The sequence below is a fragment of the Camelina sativa genome, chromosome 14 (assembly GCF_030686135.1).
Source record: "Camelina sativa cultivar CO46 ecotype springtype chromosome 14, ASM3068613v1".
In the NCBI taxonomy this organism is placed as follows: Eukaryota; Viridiplantae; Streptophyta; class Magnoliopsida; order Brassicales; family Brassicaceae; genus Camelina; species Camelina sativa.
In genome coordinates this window covers 4,197,845-4,216,732 of record NC_141893.1, presented here as the reverse complement: position 1 = coordinate 4,216,732, position 18,888 = coordinate 4,197,845, and the positions used below count along the sequence as shown (strand labels likewise).

General features: G+C 37.2%; 4 protein-coding genes across 9 annotated transcripts; 1 reads left to right on the top strand and 3 right to left on the bottom strand.

Moving 5' to 3' along the window:
* Positions 1–130: 130 nt before the first annotated feature.
* Positions 131–3,947, bottom strand: LOC104739664 (DNA polymerase lambda). 4 transcript variants are annotated; one of them, XM_087485033.1, is made up of 14 exons: positions 3,586–3,947; positions 3,284–3,424; positions 2,630–2,950; positions 2,415–2,493; positions 2,211–2,341; positions 1,985–2,047; positions 1,661–1,840; positions 1,520–1,573; positions 1,339–1,427; positions 1,160–1,250; positions 901–981; positions 692–759; positions 508–616; positions 131–412 (listed from the first exon to the last, which is right to left on the bottom strand). In XM_087485033.1, exons 1-14 carry the CDS (start codon positions 3,694–3,696, stop codon positions 314–316), a joined length of 1,617 nt encoding a protein of 538 aa, XP_087341159.1. In that variant the 5' UTR covers positions 3,697–3,947; the 3' UTR covers positions 131–313. The 4 variants fall into 4 exon arrangements, 2 of the variants coding, with proteins under 2 accessions (XP_087341159.1, XP_087341160.1); XM_087485034.1 differs by having other exon boundaries at positions 508–592; XR_015580305.1 differs by lacking the exon at positions 1,160–1,250.
* Positions 3,948–6,195: 2,248 nt separating this feature from the next.
* Positions 6,196–10,586, bottom strand: LOC104739663 (uncharacterized). Of its 2 annotated transcripts, none has more exons than XR_015580303.1 (18): positions 10,227–10,510; positions 9,863–10,142; positions 9,459–9,671; positions 9,176–9,234; positions 8,937–9,074; positions 8,663–8,737; positions 8,472–8,555; positions 8,303–8,368; positions 8,139–8,208; positions 7,894–7,969; positions 7,668–7,798; positions 7,491–7,550; positions 7,323–7,397; positions 7,129–7,233; positions 6,933–7,028; positions 6,750–6,830; positions 6,564–6,665; positions 6,196–6,481 (listed from the first exon to the last, which is right to left on the bottom strand). XR_015580303.1 is itself a non-coding variant. In XM_010460097.3 (18 exons), the coding sequence occupies exons 1-18, from the start codon at positions 10,272–10,274 to the stop codon at positions 6,413–6,415; spliced, it is 1,824 nt and encodes a 607-aa protein (XP_010458399.1). In that variant the 5' UTR covers positions 10,275–10,586; the 3' UTR covers positions 6,196–6,412. The 2 variants fall into 2 exon arrangements, 1 of the variants encoding a protein (XP_010458399.1); XM_010460097.3 differs by having other exon boundaries at positions 8,303–8,364; positions 10,227–10,586.
* Positions 10,523–11,962, top strand: LOC104739661 (iron-sulfur assembly protein IscA, chloroplastic). 2 transcript variants are annotated; one of them, XM_010460095.3, is made up of 3 exons: positions 10,523–10,892; positions 11,139–11,354; positions 11,664–11,962. In XM_010460095.3, the coding sequence occupies exons 1-3, from the start codon at positions 10,709–10,711 to the stop codon at positions 11,804–11,806; spliced, it is 543 nt and encodes a 180-aa protein (XP_010458397.1). In that variant the 5' UTR covers positions 10,523–10,708; the 3' UTR covers positions 11,807–11,962. The 2 variants fall into 2 exon arrangements, with proteins under 2 accessions (XP_010458397.1, XP_010458396.1); XM_010460094.3 differs by having other exon boundaries at positions 11,136–11,354.
* LOC104739662 (RNA cytidine acetyltransferase 1) lies at positions 11,662–18,721 on the bottom strand. Its single transcript, XM_010460096.2, has 27 exons — positions 18,596–18,721; positions 18,279–18,414; positions 18,096–18,187; positions 17,664–17,835; positions 17,451–17,573; positions 17,201–17,374; positions 16,989–17,099; positions 16,771–16,904; positions 16,590–16,683; positions 16,282–16,380; positions 16,048–16,184; positions 15,833–15,930; positions 15,215–15,338; positions 15,009–15,096; positions 14,827–14,926; positions 14,696–14,748; positions 14,367–14,543; positions 14,245–14,282; positions 14,080–14,173; positions 13,812–13,991; positions 13,606–13,720; positions 13,439–13,508; positions 13,175–13,322; positions 12,833–12,961; positions 12,586–12,711; positions 12,382–12,447; positions 11,662–12,286 (listed from the first exon to the last, which is right to left on the bottom strand). The coding sequence occupies exons 2-27, from the start codon at positions 18,381–18,383 to the stop codon at positions 12,047–12,049; spliced, it is 3,087 nt and encodes a 1,028-aa protein (XP_010458398.2). The 5' UTR covers positions 18,384–18,414; positions 18,596–18,721; the 3' UTR covers positions 11,662–12,046.
* Between the last annotated feature and the right edge of the window lie 167 nt (positions 18,722–18,888).

Genomic DNA, 18,888 nt, shown 5'->3' with positions numbered 1-18,888 from the left:
CTTTCCGATGTGGGACTTTGAAACATCTTATAACCAAACAGCTTATGACACGTGTAATTATTTATTTTAGAAGAGGACAATAAATTTTTTAATCTGAGATCCTCCAAGTTGTTTCTTCAGTACCATAAGCTTTATGAGTTTAAAACCTTAAAGATATACAAAACATCATAACATCTAATTCAGTTGTTCAAGGATATACAATTACAAAAATAAGTAAATAACCGATTAAACTACAGAACCTATTCAAAACGAGCAAAAGAAAAAGATTGTTCTTTAGCTTCAACAACCAAAGGCTTTTCCTTTGGTGATTCCTTTAGAGATTCCTCTCGTGTGGCTCCATCCAAGGAAATCCTAAGAAATCGAAAACTTGTTTCTCAGTCGAGAGTTTCAGACTTGCAGTTCCTCTAGCACCCTGAGAAAGAAACACGATCACAGCTCCAAAATCATCACTCATTCACTTTTAAACCAACTATAGGAAAAATTCATGTATTCGCTTATCTCCCTTACCCGGTTGCCACTAGAGCTGTGAGTAGCCGGGAATAGTCCAGTGTCATCAAGTCGAAAGCCTTTGGATTCTGCTAGCAATCTCAGCCTGTGGTTTCCATGGCATATAAAACTATATCTGTTTTTCTTTCTTTACCAACAATGTATGTATTTGGTGATGTTCACATGTACTATATCATATTCATACCTTCTGTTCAGCACATCGTTTCCCGTCCAGGCTATGAGTCCAAATGCATATATATCCCTTGGATACACCTGTGATCAATTTATGACCTATTGTTATTGAATGATCTGATGGGAAGAGATCAACCTAGTGATAATTGAATCAATCATGGTCAACCCAACTTAGCACTTTTTTGCAATAAGCTTTGATATGAGGAGTTTTTCTGGTGTTACCTTAAAATCGATACGGCGCCGTAGTTCCTGACCAGGATAAGTGCACAGGCCAAAATACGTGTCAACGCCTGAATCAGTACCCTGCACAATAAGGGCAATCATTGAGGAGAAGTTTTTGTAACACGCGCAATCTTGGGAGAACAAATCTTTATCTAATGCAAAAAGAGATCATTTTAAAAGATACTGAAATAATTGAAGTAATGTGTTTTTGATGATTGACAGAACAAATGCAGAAGACACTGGAATAAATTAAAGTTACCTCTTCACTGTGGGTGCTGAAGATAAGATCTTCTCTTAGAAAGTTTATTTCTTTTAAACGTTTTACAAACTTTGTCAAAAATCCCTTGTGACTGGTCAGGACAATAAGCAAAAACCGTTTAAAGTTAACTTCGCTACGGGAAGATTAGCATGAAGTTGAGGTAAGAAGATTGTAGGTACCTTTGTCCATCAGGATGTGTGATAACTATATCTAGATCTCCACAAGTAGCTTTCCCACGTCTATATGATCCTCCACATACGATATTCACCTGAAGTTAAGATGCTTTCATGCCATGGTTAGAGTTCCACTAAACTGTCATCACCCAAATATGGAACAAACCGATAACTATAATGCTCATACATCAGGCAAAGTTTCCTCGCCGACTCTCTGTAGAAGTTGTTCCATCTCTTGCACCTACAATACAGAAAGTGAGGAAATATGAGGAGAAAATGAAGGATAATAAAGACAAACAAAATTCACGTTGAAGCCTAAGAATCACACCTCGTGACGTGGAATTCTTGTTCTGATATCATCAAAATATTTCAACCCCAACCTCTGTGCATGCGTTAGTGAATCCTCATTCTTCAATTCTTCTAGCGTGCGATGTCCTTTCTCATATAGCTTGAGTGCAGTTGCAGGACCGATACCCCAAACTTCCCCAAACAAACTAATCGTACGAACCTTCAATCAAAGTAAGTAAACATTTGAAGTGGTAACAGTAAACGTTGGAGAGATATCAGACACGCCTAGCTTCAGGTCATTGATAGTATCTTCTTCAAGGTAAAAAAGGAAAAAGCAAAGAAAAGCAAATGGCCTCTACATTACCTTTTCATCTGTTTCAAAATGTTCCAATTTGGACAACTTCCCTGTTGTCACGATCTCTTGAATCTGCCAAATTCAGGTAAAGGAATAAAGATTTGTTCTCACAGAAATACATGAAGGTTATGGATAGGCACTCAGAAAAGAGAATGCATTGGTTTATGCAACGCTTGCCAACATTTTATCAAAAAATCGACATACACAAAAATATATGAAGCATTTCTTCACTTACATGATCTCTCATTGACTTTCCAATTCCAGGGAGGTGTTTGAGCTGATCAACGCTTTCAATCCTAGTGGGGAACTTTTCAATGACAGGAATAGCTTTGTAATAGCTAAAGGACCGCCTATCTTCACCCAAAGCTTTTGACAGAAAAGAAAGAGTTATGTTACTTAGTTCATATAAGAAAGTATAGTATAATACCATGGATCGTACCTCTATAAATGTTTATTAGCTTTCCAAATATCTCAGTGATATTTCTGTTCAAGTCGGGTGGTTTGTAGACTGATGTGGACTACAAAACAAAAGAAGATCAAATAAGAACATCCATAGCAACAACATTCCTGCTGAGAAAGCAGAAAACGCAAACAACAACTTGTAGTATAGTTAACTCCTAGGAAAAAAAAAAAGAACTCATCAGTCAGGCTTACCTCTGACTGTGGACTAATAGTGGAAGTGTCTGCAATGCCTTCGCCAGGGCTGGCACTAGTAGAGGGAACACTGCAACTTGTAGGTGAATCTGGTGATCCTTGTGCATCGTTTTGGCCTTGTAAGCCTTTGAAGTCACCAACATCAGGGGAACCTTTAGTTCGTTTTGGAGTTGAAGGTTGATCATCACCACCACTTACAGCAGGTAAAGACTTGTTGGGGTCTTGAATTTCATCTGAGTCAATTTTGAGAAGATACAAGTCTTCATTAGCCTTCTCTCCTGCAGTTAGGCTATCTTCTAACCACTGGTAAAGCATAAGACGCTGCAAGGAACAACCAATGTATAAACTCTTCACCATCTTGCTCACAAATACAAATTCAAGAAGAGAAATATCAGGTCACCAACAAAGGCTACCGAAGACTAAAGCGAGATACCAAACACATAAATGTCGAAATTATAATAATAAAACTGATTTCAGACAGTTCATCAGAAGAAAAACAACAATGCGACTTTAAACCAAACAAGGAAGAAATCAAATTTTTAACACTTGAAACCAAATGTTTAACAGAAAGCATTCAACTTTGCCGTTCCCAAGTAATCTAATCGTTGATACAACTCATGAACAACACACAATAGATAGAAGAAGCCAACTCACTCCTTTAAAATGTGAGAGACGTTTTTTGTCAAACTTGTCGAGAAGAGCTTGGGGATTCATAGCAAGAAGATGAGTGACTTTGTTAGTTAACCGATCTTCCTCGATAACAGCACCCATTTGAACCAGCTTCTGCTTCCAGATCTTTCAAATTCATATAGCAATAAAAACAGACATAGCATGCAAAAGCAATCAGAAACATTCATGCTGTCCAATTTAATATCTCCTAAGTAATTTAACATATGGATTGATCAAAACTTTTTTTTTAGTTGTTCGAGTAAATTAAAAAAAAAAAAAAAAAAAACCTGCAATCGACGACGCTGGACTCCGATTTCGACCATATAAACTATCATTCCGGCGAACATCCCTTCCGGGTCCGGAGACGGCGACCGGTTTCTCCCTCGCTTTGCCGCCATTTTTCTTGCTCACTCTTTTTTTTTTTTTTTTCTTCCCCAACTTCTCTCTCTAGATTTTTTTTTGTGTCTTTCAATGCAGGAGGAGTAGTACCCAATTATGTTGGTTTTCTACGAACCGAATCGAAAACCAGACCGAGATAACCTGTCCTTAACCGGATTTAGTGTTTATAGCTAATTCGGCTTTCTTGAACACAAATCTCTGAACTAACCAATTTTCGTGATTTTTACAAAGGACTTCTAAAGTAGTAGTTATGACTTCTAACGCCACAAATTAGAGAATTTATAATTTAAATTAATTCGTAAATACAATACACCGGGCGTAAGTCATCAATCTGGTTATACTACTCGTATATAATCACCGCAAAATCTTAAAGCCCATCATTTTGTATTAGGAGGGCCCATATATCCCAAAGTCAGTTCATATAAATACAAAGAACATTTATTTTGTTTAGGCCGAAGAATCATTGGTTCATTATTCATTTAAACTAATTACAATGAGTGTTAAAGATTCAAATAATAATATATATATATATATATATATTTTTTAAATTATTAGATCAATTAGATAGAAATGGGTTTTTCTTGCGGCGTTTGACATGTGAGAACAAATACGTATGGGATCGGAATAAATAAAATACATGTTCGGTCTAATCTTTTTGTTTTAAAATTGATAAGAATGAAATGATTTAGATTTTTTGGGTTATAAATATAGTACTTGTTAGGTTTTCTATTTGATACTATATTTTGTATAGTTAATATCTGGATACTTTTTTAGAAAACTAAATGGCTTGCTAGATTCTTATTTGATTATGATATTTCTAAAATTTCATTCAAACAAAAAAAAATTGATTATATCACATGTTTTTGGTTTATTTTGTTTGAATGAAATTTAAGAAATATTATAATCAAATAAGAATATACCTGATTAATGCTATGATAGCATTAAAGGATAGTGATGACCATGTATTTGCTATATGTACCATCGTGAACTGTGGTGTTTTTCGACGAAAACATGCCAACGAAAAGAAAAGTACTATGCGTCTCCAACAAATGCGTCTGAACAAAGAACCTTTGAAGTCTACAATGCTGGTTTCAAACAAAAAAACCAAACATGTGATATAATCAAAAAGTATAATAATTTTTTGTTTGAATGTAATTTTTTGGTTTTTTTGGTTTGAATGAAATATTTTAGAAATATTATAATCAAATAAGAATCTCCCGACTTATTTAGTTTACTTGAAAAAAATATATAGATATTGAGGTTTTGGAAGGAGAATGATGTAGAAAGAAAGCACATTAGAGTGTTACCAACAAACTCAAAGAACATTATTTCCAAGTGGCGGTAAGGAGTTACAATCTCTTAACAAAAGGAAAGTGTGGGTATGGAATCAAATTGGAGGGTACAAAGCTAGATTACGTTATACTTTCTGCCAGCAGAGACATAACTCAGTTTTGCCATAGAGAAGTGTTATCATGTTTCAGAGGAGTTGAGAACTCAAGTCTACATAGAGCTTGGTTATGAATATTATTGTCTTGGTAATCATTTGGACGAAGCATTCACAACCGTTGTCGTTGTACCTCATGTATTAAAGAGCATCTCTCACAACACTGATAATTCTTCTCCTGGTCGATTATCAGCAATAGATGCTCTTAGAGGGGCACTAGCTTCATACAAATATCTCGGGGAAGCTGATAAAGTTGAAGTCGCATGCGCTTGTGTTGAGTTAGCGAGGTGTCACCATAGTCGCTGCAAAAGGTTTTTACGAGTAATGTCATCAGAAAGCCAATGAGCACCCTCTTTTGGCAGATGAGAATTATAAGAAATCATTGGACGCAATAGCGGACCTACGTTCAAGGGAATGGGGTTAGATGACCCCATTTAAATTACAAATTGTTTGTTATGTTATGTAGTACGTAAGAGTAAACTTATCTCATTTGGTTAAAACATAACTCATTTAACCCTTCTAAGTTCTAACCAGAGTTCTAACTCACTTGACCCGTCGCCTTTGTTTTTCTTTTCTAAAAAGGTTAATTATATATAATATGACCCATTGAAAACCAATTCAGGGTCGTGCCTTTGAATTTGGACGTTCAAGGCTACGTCCTTCGTGTTTGTAAAGAAATCAAACTTTGTAAGTGCTCGATCCATAGATTTGAAAATTTGGCCATTCATGCATTTGCGTGATGCCGTATTTTAATGTTCTGTTTTGTTTAGTTTCAGATGCTCGAGTCGGACTTGTCTTGTTTTCTTGAAGGATGTCACATTTCGAAGGAAGATGAGAAAGAATTAAACAAGGAGCTTCTCTTAAAAATTTGGGCCCGACTGCAAACAATTCTGAAGCATATGGTGGCTGTATACTCACCGACAGCAGGAGGAGCAAACAAGTCTGGAACACTAAAGAGCTGTATTTAGCATCACTCAAAGGCAACGAGGCTAAGTGATTGCATAGCATGCATGCATTGTGGACAGCTGGAGTTGAATAAGATCTTAAGCCTCTCTTTTCTTCGTCACACCAAACACCATTTTTTCATTAAACTTTTCTTTTCAATGAAATTGAATCCTACCGTAAATCCCACCAAAAAAAAAACAAAAAGAACAATTTTCTCTCGTTTGAACTTTGAATCATCACCCCAGACGTTAATAAAGAATGAGACGACAACTATTGGTGCAAAAATTACAGAGTGACAAAGTCTTCTTCACTTCAGTTTGTCTCTCCTAGAAGAAAATTTCTACTTCCTTTTCAGTCATCTCTAGAACATGATCTCTAGCGTCCGTCAATGCACTCTGGGGATTAAACAAACAAATAATCAGCAACCAGAATCTTTCATGACGAAAACATTGGAAATACATGTGTGTTCTTCTTTACCTGTCCAAACTTGGTGATGAAGTTGTTCCCAAGGTTTATCGATGTAACCGTCACATCTTCATTGGCCTTTAGAGCTTGAGCAATGGCGAATGCCCCATCATCCTGCAAATGACCCAGGATAATAAGATCAAGCTGTTTACAAAAGAAGAGAAGTACTATTGATGTACAAAGTAGCTTCTCTGTTACCCGTATTTCATTGAATCCTAGATCCATGGATGTCAGAGCTTCATTAACTACCTTCAAGCTCCGAGCTAAGCAGGAAGCTCCCTGAAAACAACAACCATTCGCAATTGTAAAAAAAAAAAGCATATTTGGTAGAAATATTGTAAGTACATATATAAAACAAGCTGAATGCTGATAAAATTTAACCTCATCTCTAAGTCCATTTGCCCGCAAGTCCAAAACCGAGATCGTGTTGTTATATCTCAACATGTCTGCAACATGTTCAGCACCCTTTGCAGCTATCTGCAAGACATAGGAATGAAAATCAAACAATGATAAAACGAAATAAGCAATTGTGAAAAGTATTCATTTTTGTAGACAAAGAATTATGGACATGCTTTACCTGGCACCAACCAAGTTTGAGCGTCTTTACATTTCCATGGAACTTGAGAATTTCAGATAATGCTTTAGCGCCGTCGGGTCCTATGGGATTATAACCAACCTCTAACTGAGGAAATAATGACACTGCCAGTGTCATTATCATCCAAGCTATAAGTGAACAAGGAAACAAAGATGAGAGTGATTTTTGGCACTGACCGTCGTAATAATTGCATTATCTTTCAGAGCTTGAGCTATCGCATTAACTCCCTCCGCGTGGATGTTATTTCCACCCTAAATTACAAAAATGTGTTAGCAGAACAAATAGTTCGATTTGGACGCAAGGTACAAAACTTAGGGAAACTGGAGAAGATGGTCACTTCTCACCAGGTCAATGGTTGCAATCGAACGGTTTTGCTTCAGAGCATCTGCAATCTTCTCAGCTCCCTGAAACCATTGAAAATCGTTAAGATAGACAACAGAGCAAAAAGAGACAAGGTTTTCAGATATTAGAGAAGCAACAGACACAATCCAGCTTCATTGTTACAAATTGTATGTAGGTACCTCATCGCCTATATCATTCATGTACAGGTTCAGCCAAACCAAGCTCTTGCTTCTCTTGATGTATTCTGCTACATAGAAGGCACCCTTTGCAGCGATGGAGTTGTTACCAAGATCTAGCAAAGCCAGTTTCCCTGCGCACAAAAATGCATCTCAGTATAACTACTGATCTACAGTAGAGGTAAGGAAGAGTTAATATAGACGTATGAAGAGTGCTCTATTAAAAAACCTTTGTGGGAAGATAGACCAGCCATCAAAGCTCGAATCCCTTCGTCTCCAATAGAGTTTCCATGCAAATGAAGTTCCTGTGGGTAGAAAAGCCAAGGGAACAGATCAACTATTGATGACATTAATTCATTGGTTGTCTTTAATGAGATCAGAAAGTACCTTTAAAGCATCATATAAGATAACACATCTAAAGTCTAAAGAAATGGTATACGATATACACAGAAAGAGACATGAGGAAATTTGTACCCGTAAAGACTTATTACCCTCAAGCCCTTTAGCTAAAGCATTGGCACCCAAAGCACCACCGTAGTTTCCACTGATACAGATCCATAAATCAGTATGTCAGAGATATATACACAAAATAAAAAGAAAGCCCAAAAGAAAACATCCACTTATAATCCTAAACTCACTTGAGATGTAAATTGCGTATTGTATTATTCTCAGGAAGAGCTCCAGCAAGACTTGTGAATCCCTACCTCCATTTCAAAAGAAGGGAAAAAGACACAACAGATTAAATTCATAAACCTGGGTGATTAATTATAAAATATAACGGTATACACATGATCAGAAAGAACTTACAGAATAGTCAATCATGTTATTATTCAGCTCAATAATCCTCAGGGTTGAATTTCTCTTCAACAACTCTGCAATTTCCTTTGCACCCTGCGCAAGAACAGTGGAACTATTTAAAGCATGAAAACATTTTAAAGGATTGTGACTAACTTAGGAGATTGAAAAACATGTAAAACAAAGCATCTTCTCAAACAAACCTCATCTCCTATATCAGTACTGTTCAGCTGAAGTATCTCGATGCTAGAATTTTCCATCAGTGTAGCGCATAAAGTCTGCCATTACAAGAAAAAACGAATGAGAAACCCTTCTCAGAAAGGAACGTACACACAGAGAATAAGCTCAATATTATTTTAGAGCTAAAGATCTAGGCAGAAATCGATGTGTTCTCCTCTCTTGATTGAACTGGGGATTTTTCTACCATCAGACACCCGGTAATTGAACTTAAAACTACTATATAATATTTCCACTAACCTTAGCTCCTTCATCACCGATAGGGTTTCCAGAGAGGTTAAGAACTTTCAACATAATATTTGATTGAAGAACACCGTCAAAGGCTTTAACTCCTGCAGCTGTAATTCCATTTGCAGAAAAACTGACTTCCTCTACAGTCTGAAACACAAACATGGATATGGTTACTCAATCAACATAAGAATATCAGGACTTTGATGAGTTGGCAGATAACAGATGTGAAAACAAGAGAGAACTATAACCTGATTATACCCAAGGCTTTCAGCAAGAAAGAATAATCCTTCATCCCCAAAGTTGCATCCTGCAAATTAATACACAGGTGAGCTATATCCATTGGCTCTACACACACTGTCATGAAAACTTCAGCCATTATGACAAAAGAAAGATGGTACTACCGATCACATTTAATTTTAATAAAGTTGTCTGTCCCGGCAAAGGATAAATTCCACACTTAGGGCAAAGAGATGAGGAAATAGAAAGAGCAAATAAGTAATGTCATAACAGTTGTTGAATCATTCAATGCACCTGACATGTCAACACTTCTGAACGACCTGAGTTCTTTTGCAAATTCATTAAGCCTCTGCTTGGCCTCTCTATCAACCTTTGCAGCAAATCCTTGTAACAAATTAGTACCGGCCCCAATGGACCATTTCACTCCCTGTGAAGAAGATTTGTTTTCTCCAGCAGAAGTCTTTGGAGCCTTTGGAGACATGAACTTCTCAACCACTTTCCACAAAACTGTCAGCTGAAAACACAAATTAGTATCGACGATTTGAGAGAAAAGATGAAACTTTTCTCATTAAATATCTCTCGTATTGATACCAAATACCTAATCTACCATACCAAGCAAACTAATATCCCTCTCAGTTAACTTACACATGAAAGGATGAGAAAACAAAACAAGCTCTAGTAGCAAGCAATGCGCGTACCGAAAGTGACGACAGCAAATGAGCCCAAGGGCAAGACGGAAGACGCAATCTGCTGGACTTTAGCATTAGGAAAACCACTAGCCGCCTGTGACTCCTTGTAAACCCTACTACTACGCTTCGAGCCTCCCTCAGAGTTATACGACGCTTTGATCACCGGAAGTCTCGGACTTCGGTTGAGAACCACCACCGGAGAAACACACAATCGGTTCCTAGAAACGGAGCTACCCAAAGATTCCGGATTTAACCCAGTCCTCCTCCATTGGCCAAACCCAGAAGAAGCCTTCTCAAATTTCAAAAAACGGTGTTAGAATCCAAAAAGAAGTGAAAAAGAACAAGTGATTGAAGAGTTAGAATTACTACTTACCTTGGGAAGAGAGTGGAGATTGAGAGAGCTGGTGGAAGAAGACGCCATTAAAAGAGCCACTTAATTATGCATAGACGCGTGAGATATGCACTGTGTGAACTGAACTCTGAAGAAGATGAAGAAATAAGAAGAGACCAAAGCGACGAATCAGAGAAGAGAAGAAACGATGAAGAAGATGAAGTTTGTTTCCTTCGCGCTCTGTGTGTGTGTGTCTTCTTCCTTTAGGTTCGGGTAAGACCCAACTTATAACCGGGTCAAAATCGGGTTTAAATTTATGACCCGATAGCTACGAAAGAGACATGCTTTTAGGGTTCATAAATCATAAAACAAAAATAAAATAAAATCAATCACACACCAACCTGAAAACAAATAACATGTGGACTTAAAACTTTCATTGAGTGCAAAGATTTGTTTTTTTTTTTTGCTCTCTTAGGGTCTTCTTCTAATACACGCATTTGAGAGGTTCCTCAACTCAGGCGATTATGGCGTTTGCTGGAATCACGACTACTTCAAATCCAACTTTTCTTGGGCTAAGGATCTCTAACACAAGTTTACGTTCTGTGGTTTCATGTAATTCGATTTCATTTCCTTGTTTGTCATATGTGAATCTCAATCTCAATCTCAGTAGGAGAAACCGTCTCTATGTTCGATCCACTTCAGTTCCAGGTTCGTCTTTTTGTTTGATTTTACGAAATTGCTCTGCTTTATGTCTTGTTATTGCCACTTTTTGTTTAAAAATCAGATTTTTTTTCTTTGAAATTGATGATTTTGATTGCTTATATGTATCTGAGGATTCTAGAAAGCTGAGAAATATTTGTGACATAGATTAGATATGTCTCCTCTTAATTCTGCTCTAGTTTGGATTGCTTTGTTTACGAGAATTTAAAGAGGCTTGTTGAATTTTCTCAGCAGCACCTTCAATGGAAGGACTGAAGCCGGCGATATCTCTGTCTGATAATGCACTTAAGCATCTGAGTAAGATGAGATCAGAACGTGGGGAAGATTTGTGCTTGAGAATCGGTGTCAAACAAGGAGGATGCTCCGGGATGTCTTACACGATGGACTTTGAGAACAGAGCTAACGCTAGACCAGATGATTCCAACATTGAATACGAAGGATTCACTATAGGTAACTATCCTGATCCTTCTATTCTGATATAATAAGGTCTACTGATAAGATCAGCAAGTTGGTTGATGATGTAGACTCCGCCATACTTATAGAATATGCATGTCATTTTCTGTGTGTTGAAGCAAAAGAGTTGAGGTTGTTCGATAATGTTCTTGGCTAAAGTTTTAGACTCGTGTTGTCAAGTAGATGGTACAGATGAATACATTGCTGCCCATTTCTTGAACTAGACTCTAGTTTATTGTTGTCTTCTGCAGTCGAGTGGTTATACATCTGTAAAGTGAAAGCTCTGTTTTTTCAATTCTTTTGCAGTTTGTGATCCGAAGAGCATGCTCTTCCTTTTTGGAATGCAGCTTGATTACAGCGATGCTTTGATTGGTGGAGGCTTCTCTTTCACGAACCCTAACGCTACACAAACCTGTGGATGTGGCAAGTCTTTTGCTGCAGAGATGTGAACCAGTTTGACATATTGCTGTAAAAGATTAATATAGTTATAGTTCAACAGAAAACTTTGTACTATGGTTGTAGAATGCCCAAACAGAATCTGTAAGTTTTTTTCTTTTCATTTTGTGATCAAACCAAAATTTTAATAAATATTCAGATTCTGATTACAGATTCATAGAAAACCCAATGATCAAAATTTTCTGGTCACTGTTACAAAAAAAAAAAAGCAATTGTTTACATGAACTCCCCCATCATGCTCTTCTCTTCTTGTTGGACCTGGAGGAGTGCTTATCATTGCCTCTCTTTTTGGCGGATTTGTCAAAACCACTTGGCTTCTCTTTCTTGTTATCTGTTTTGGTGGACTCAATACTTATAAGACCACTTGAAGAGATCTTAGACTTTTGCAAAGCCTCAGCGTCTTTGTCCCCAATAGCAAATTGTTCAAGCAGCTCGGGATCCAACAATTCTTCTATCTTTGCCCTCATTTGTTCCTTTAAACCCAAACATTTGAAAGTGTGAATTATGTTTCGACCTTACATGGCAACCAAAATAGTATATACGCATGCACAGAAACAAAAGTGATTACCTCAACTTCTCTAGCTCCTTCCCTGAGATCTTCGTCTACTGATACATTGTGAGGCTCAAGCACTCTCTGCAACCAAAAGCCACCATGAATCATTTCAATCAGATATTCATGTGTGTATTTGTTAATTTCCAAAAATGAGGGAGGATATTATGACTGTAGAAAAGAACACGGAAGTATATTGTTAACTTTTCCATCTGAACTTACATCTTTCAACCGAGGTAAAGTGGATTCAATCTCTTTTGTTGCGATTCCATTCAAATATTTGTATAACTTCTTTCCAACCTTCAATAGAAGAGAGTGTATTTGTCCCCTCTCTAACTGCATTTGTCTCTGCAAGCAACGTAAATATTCAGCATCCCAGAAGTGTCTACAAGTTATCTCCACATATGTGGTGCAACATAACGCAGCATTCCAGATCATCGAAAGTTAATTAAGAGTAGACTTGTTATACCTCGATGCTCGAGAACTCCGACTCCTGCAAGCCCAAACACAGGAGTACAGATGCTTGAACATATGACAGCGAGACCGGGAGCTTCTCTTGAAAATAATGATGAGCTAAAGTTTTGCAGATGTCGTAAACCTTTGGAAAGATAACAAAGTAAAAAATCGTTACCAAACGAGAAGACAGAATATCAAGCTTGAACAAGTGGTTGGTATTTGTCTCAATCTGTTAGCAGAATTATATCCCTGTGTAATTTATTTAAGCAGATTACATATCCCAATATATTGCTTACGCAGAATAAATCCGTAAATATTTCCATAAATTGCGTGAATTTCAGAAAGTTGATCTAACCAGATTGAAGTCAACGAGATTGGCAGTGTATGCTCTGAGTCTCTCCATATCATAAGGTGAAAGGACACCGGCGAGTTTCTTCAAAAATCCATCTGGTGAATTCCCCGAAGAATCAACTTCTGGGAAGTTGATCGTAGGGTTCAAGACACTAGACAAAAGAGAGAAATGAGAATATTATCAACACAAAAAGTATAATGTCAAACCTACAATAGTATTGCAGAAAAGGTCCAAAGTTGCATGGGAAACGAAATGATTAGCGCTAACCTCATTGCAAGTTTATAATCCATCTTCTTGAATTTATCGCTCAACAGCTTAGAAAACCTTATCCTGAAATCTGAACAGAGTAGAAGAATTGGCCAAAACATTAAATTAAAACAAGCCATACTTGGGAGATACAGAAACAATTGATTTCAGTTAACGAATCAATGAACCTTTATAGAAGGGAGCAAAGAAGCCCAGTTCATCCGACTCATCAACTTCGAATTCGTCGTTGCTTAATGTTAATGGTTTCAGAAGCATACATGTGTGCTCACCAGTCACAGCACTCTGATACAACCATATATAGAAATTGTGTTATGAACTACTAGAAAATGCAAGAATAAGCAATTCAGGAGAAGGGAGAAGAGATATTCTCAACTGGTATTTGACTGATGTAGAATGGAGCAAATTTATGTTTTCCCCAGAAACGGAAAAGGTCCAAAGTAAGCCCAAAAGAGACACCGAGGTAGTGGAGTCTCTCAGGTCGTCGATCACGAAGAGGAACCAGCAAAGGTGGAAGATTGACACGAGGCTTTATCTGTTCCTCAAGCAATGAAACCTATGGAAAAACAAAAAAAAAACTAAGTAAGAACTGGAATGCATTATACAAAACCCCACAAGGATAGATTTAAAACAAAATCAAAAACCTTTTCAGCAGCCTCGGTAACTCTAACTGGTGAAGGCTCCACATCCAGTTCATCATCACCTTCTGATATTGAAGCTAGCTGACCCTCAAAGTATCTGCACGTATCAATCAATTAAATATCTGCATGTATTAATCAATTACGTTGTACTTGTAATCATGCATTTACCTGGTCAAGAGTTCAACCGCAGCAGACCCATATCCCATCTACATAGAATGTAATCAAGAATTTGTTAGTCTCTCAGGGAAACCTATAAGATAAATAAAAGTGAGCATAATAAGAAAATTTACTTTCATAGCATTGGGGTGGACTGCTATGCGTACTATACGGGCACCAGAAAGCTTTGGAAAAACAACGTCCCGGAACTGTTCACAGAACTTCCATGGTATTTGATCTCCATGTGGTGAATGACCTTCTCTTAAACTTTTTTCGGCCGATTTCCGAGATATCTGTCCTTCGAGACAGACCTGCAAAAATATCAATTTCAATGATTTACATCCAGAATCAATCACATAAGAACGCCAAGATGCATCTGCTTTTATTAAATGTTAGTCCAACTAACTGTTTTTCTCCAAACAAACAATTCTAAAAACCAGAACAGAAAGTAAGAAATCTATACCTGGACAACACACAGAATATCAGGGAGCTGGTTTTTGGTCTCATCAACAGGACCTGTACCAAATAGAAATTAAGGCAATAATCTAGTCTGATGATTATCTCTAACAATGAAAAGGAGGAACAATTGCATACCGAGCAAGACAAACAAATGATGAGCAGGAGCATCCGCCAGAAGTTGAAGATCATTAGGAGAATTCTTGTAATGAGAAGAGACACAAAGTGCCATCATTCGCTGCAGAATGCCACTTAATGCATTAACAACAAAATATAGGTAGCTAATGTACTTGGTTAGTAAAATAAACTATTATAATTACCTGTAAAAACAGCTCGCTGTCTTTGTGATAAGAAAATAAGGTGTCACGGTTGACATAATAAAGATCACACTGACTTGGCAGAGGATGGCTACAAAAACAAGAAAAGAAAACAGTTATTACAAGAAAAGAAAACAGTCATTAGATCACTCGTTGGCAAGAACGGGTAGCAACATTTTATCTATTTTGACTGAAAGAAATCTCAATACCAAGCAGGATTTGGAAGACAATTAGCAACATCAAGGCATAGTAATCCATTAAGCCAGGATTCAATTGGATCTCCAGAAGCGTATCTAATAGATTCACTGAGTTCTATTTTCTTGAAAAGGCAACCTGAATCCAAAGAAACTTCAGACAGTCAGGGAGTTCCCTGAGATAACGATTCACATCAACTAGAGGGCTTAGGGAAAAAAGGATATCTAATACTACATACTAAAATATGAAAGTAGTAATCAAAAATGAATATGAACACCCATCAGACACAGTAATCTAAAATCTAAAATTACATTTCTTGACTACTCAGCATGAAGTTTCAGTCGAGTCAACCTTCAGAGACCCTTAAGGCCTGACTTAACAACAAAAGTTACGTTCTTGGAAAAAAATATTCACACCAATTCCTCAATCCTAGGCATTGGACAATAGTTTACTCAAAAAACATAAACATAGTACGAAAATACTAGCAACACTTTTTTCTTCATAAGCCACTACACAGCGATAATTTAAAAAGATGAACTTCAATGTCCTTAAAGATAATATTGGGATCTTTACAAAAAAATCTCATGATTACCACTTGCCAAAAGTATAAACTAGATGTAGCAGTTACATACCAGAAAGAGAGCCTTCAGCACCAGTAAAAGGGGCTCGGCTTTGCTCTTCTAACTGTTGGAGGAGTTTGAGGGACAAAGATCTACCAGTGCCCTCATAGCTTTGGCAAAGAAAGGCAAACAAACAAAAATCAGTAGCCTGACTGACCCAAATTACACACACCATGCATATTAACTTTCAATATTTTGGTAATGTAATTTACTCCTGTTTCACATACCCACTGATAGTAGATGATAAGAAAACTAGGTAAGGGCCAAGTAGAGACTTCACAACTGGCAAAGGAATAGCTGCCGCTTCGTCAATAACCAACAGCTCCACTTGTGAGAGCTTCTCGTGTTCATGTGGTTGGATATACTGCATGAAAACAAAAACAAAAAACAGAAAATTAAGCAACTTAGTGATCGACACAAACTACGGCTAGTAAAGAAAAAAAAACAAGGATTGAACAAACCTGGATAGTTTGCCTGTGCTGCTTGAAGATATTTATCCGTACGATTGCTTTATTAAAGTCAGGATTCACACTTCTCACAACATCATATTCAAGATGTTCCTACATAATATATAGTTGAGGATAGTGTTCAGGAAACTATATGGATATCTCGAATTAACACGCAAAACACTCTTTCTTCTTCCTCAATATAGTGCATATTTCAAATCTATGACTACACCAGCAAACAGGCAACGAAATGGAAAAAGCCCAACATGGAAAATTTCTAGAAAAATGCCTCATACATATCCAGAAAGAAAAGTTCACATTACCTTGTATTCAAGTGCATCGAAACCTTTGCAAACAAACTCGAATAACGTTTTCAAGTTATCTGGGCTTGGTGCTGTTACGTAAATATTAGAGTACCTAACAGCAAATAAGATAAAGTGCCAATAAGATAGCAAATATTATTGGAACAAACATGAATAAATGAGTACAATAACTCAAGCCTACCCAGCAGCGACAGCCCCAGCAATAGCTAGACCAAGTGCAGCAGATTTTCCACGCCCACGACTAGCAATCAGAGCAACAATGCTGCGGAGGGTCTTATCCAGTATTGCATCAAAAAACGTGACAACAGCTTTACCCTACAAACGACAAAGCACATATTCAATCCTAATCCAAAGTGATGTTATCTTAATCCAATGTACACAGGTGACTAAACCACATACCTGATCCAATGTACAACACTTATTAATCAAAGGACCAACAGGAAAATCATCGTTTAGTGCATCTTTCAAACTCTTCAGGTCTCGTTCTGCCTCAGAAAGCCCTTCCGAATCCTTTTATTACAAACACATGAAAGTAAAAAAGTAAAGATGCTAACTGGTGTGATGAAATACAAAAAAAATTAAACAACCCATGAATCTGTTATAAAGTTTACCTCCTTTGTTGGAACTCGAGTTATAGATCTGATATGAGACGAAAGTGGCAATATATTCAGCTCATCATCCATGACAACGCATGCTTTGCAAGACGCCAGTGATAACAGAAATCGCTCATTGAAACGTCTGGACGCTTCAGAGTGTGACTCAGTTCGAAATCTATCATGCACATCCTGATATGAATAGAACCAATCATGTAACTTCAAATAAGTAGCTAAGTAACATAACTACGAAAGTCAGTGTCAATACCATAACCATGGTGCAAAGACTGGTAAGTGAACCAAGCGATTGTAATAGTAATACAACAAGCCCACCCCCTTCAACCGTCTCTATTGTTCGTGCTAGTAGATTTGGAGTTAGAGCTTCAAAATCCTGGATGTAGAAACAAAATTAGACGTGAAAGAAAATAAAAATATGAGTACGCTGCAGCAAAAATAGTTCTTCTGCCATTATCAAGGGTACCTGTAAGATGCACATGCCAAAAGTATTCCCAAGAATTCTTTCAGAATCCTTGTACAAACAATGCGTGACATCTCCCACATCAAGAAAAAGAGAGAAAGCGTCAAGTTTTTCAGGATCCAATTGTCCTCTCTCCTTCATCTTCTTCAACTGCTTCGAACGTTTCTTATTGTGACTGCACACAACAAAACCAATTCCATTCTTAAAATTTACAACCAAGTTGTCCACAGATATTCCACAAATATTCGTAAAATAGTTCACAAAGTAAGGTTCCATCATTCTCGACATGGAAAGACCAAAAGAAACTCACACTAAAGAATGTGTTGACCCGTTAACTAGGCTTCAATTAAGCCACTAATAACAAAGTTTCAGGTAAAAGCTTCAACTTTGGGAAATATCTTATTCATTCAAACACAAGGTTGATAAAAATCGAACCTGCTAATGTCGAGTCTGTTCTTGTAGCACCATAGCACACTTGTGTTGGACTTGGCCACCGATTTTGACAAAATGTGATGAAGATTAACTATCTATTACATAACGAATTAGAAACGCATTAGACTTTGATCCCCGAGGAGGAAAATGCAAAGTATAAATCCTCGATAAAAAAGCAATATTTACCTGGTCACGAGCCTTGTCACCAACGATGACAAACATGGAACGGTGTCTGAGTTTAACACCGTTTTCAATCAGAGTCCTAATACGTTCGTCTACCTTCTTCCTCATCTTCGCACTAGTTTCTTCTTTGTTTCCTAACCTTCAAGCCCAAATCAAAATTCAATCAAACACAGCTTATTGTAAAGCCAAAGTCATAGGCTTTGCTATCTAATTGAGAAAAAAACAAAACTCAATTTGAATAAAGTTTGAAGCTTTCGATTCCATTACTTACGCTAACTGATTCCAATTCCTTAATTGTGAAACTAAAACAGAGAACGAACCTGAAGGATGATGGTGAGGGAAGCGAGCAAAGAGGTGGTGAAGAGCAGCTAGCTAGCTTTGATATGTGTCTGTCTGTGGTAACCAAAGCAGAGAAGCGCGCCCTAAGTCAACCGTCAGTCAAAACCTTAAAACCCTAGAAATAAATTCCAGATAACCGACCGGTTTGTTTCTTTTTAACATTTTTCCCGGTTTGTGGTTATCGATCGGGTTTTTACATTTCGAGGTTTAAACCGAATTGGAAAGCAAAAAAAATCAATAACATGATCAACGGTGGATCTTTTATATTGTAAGA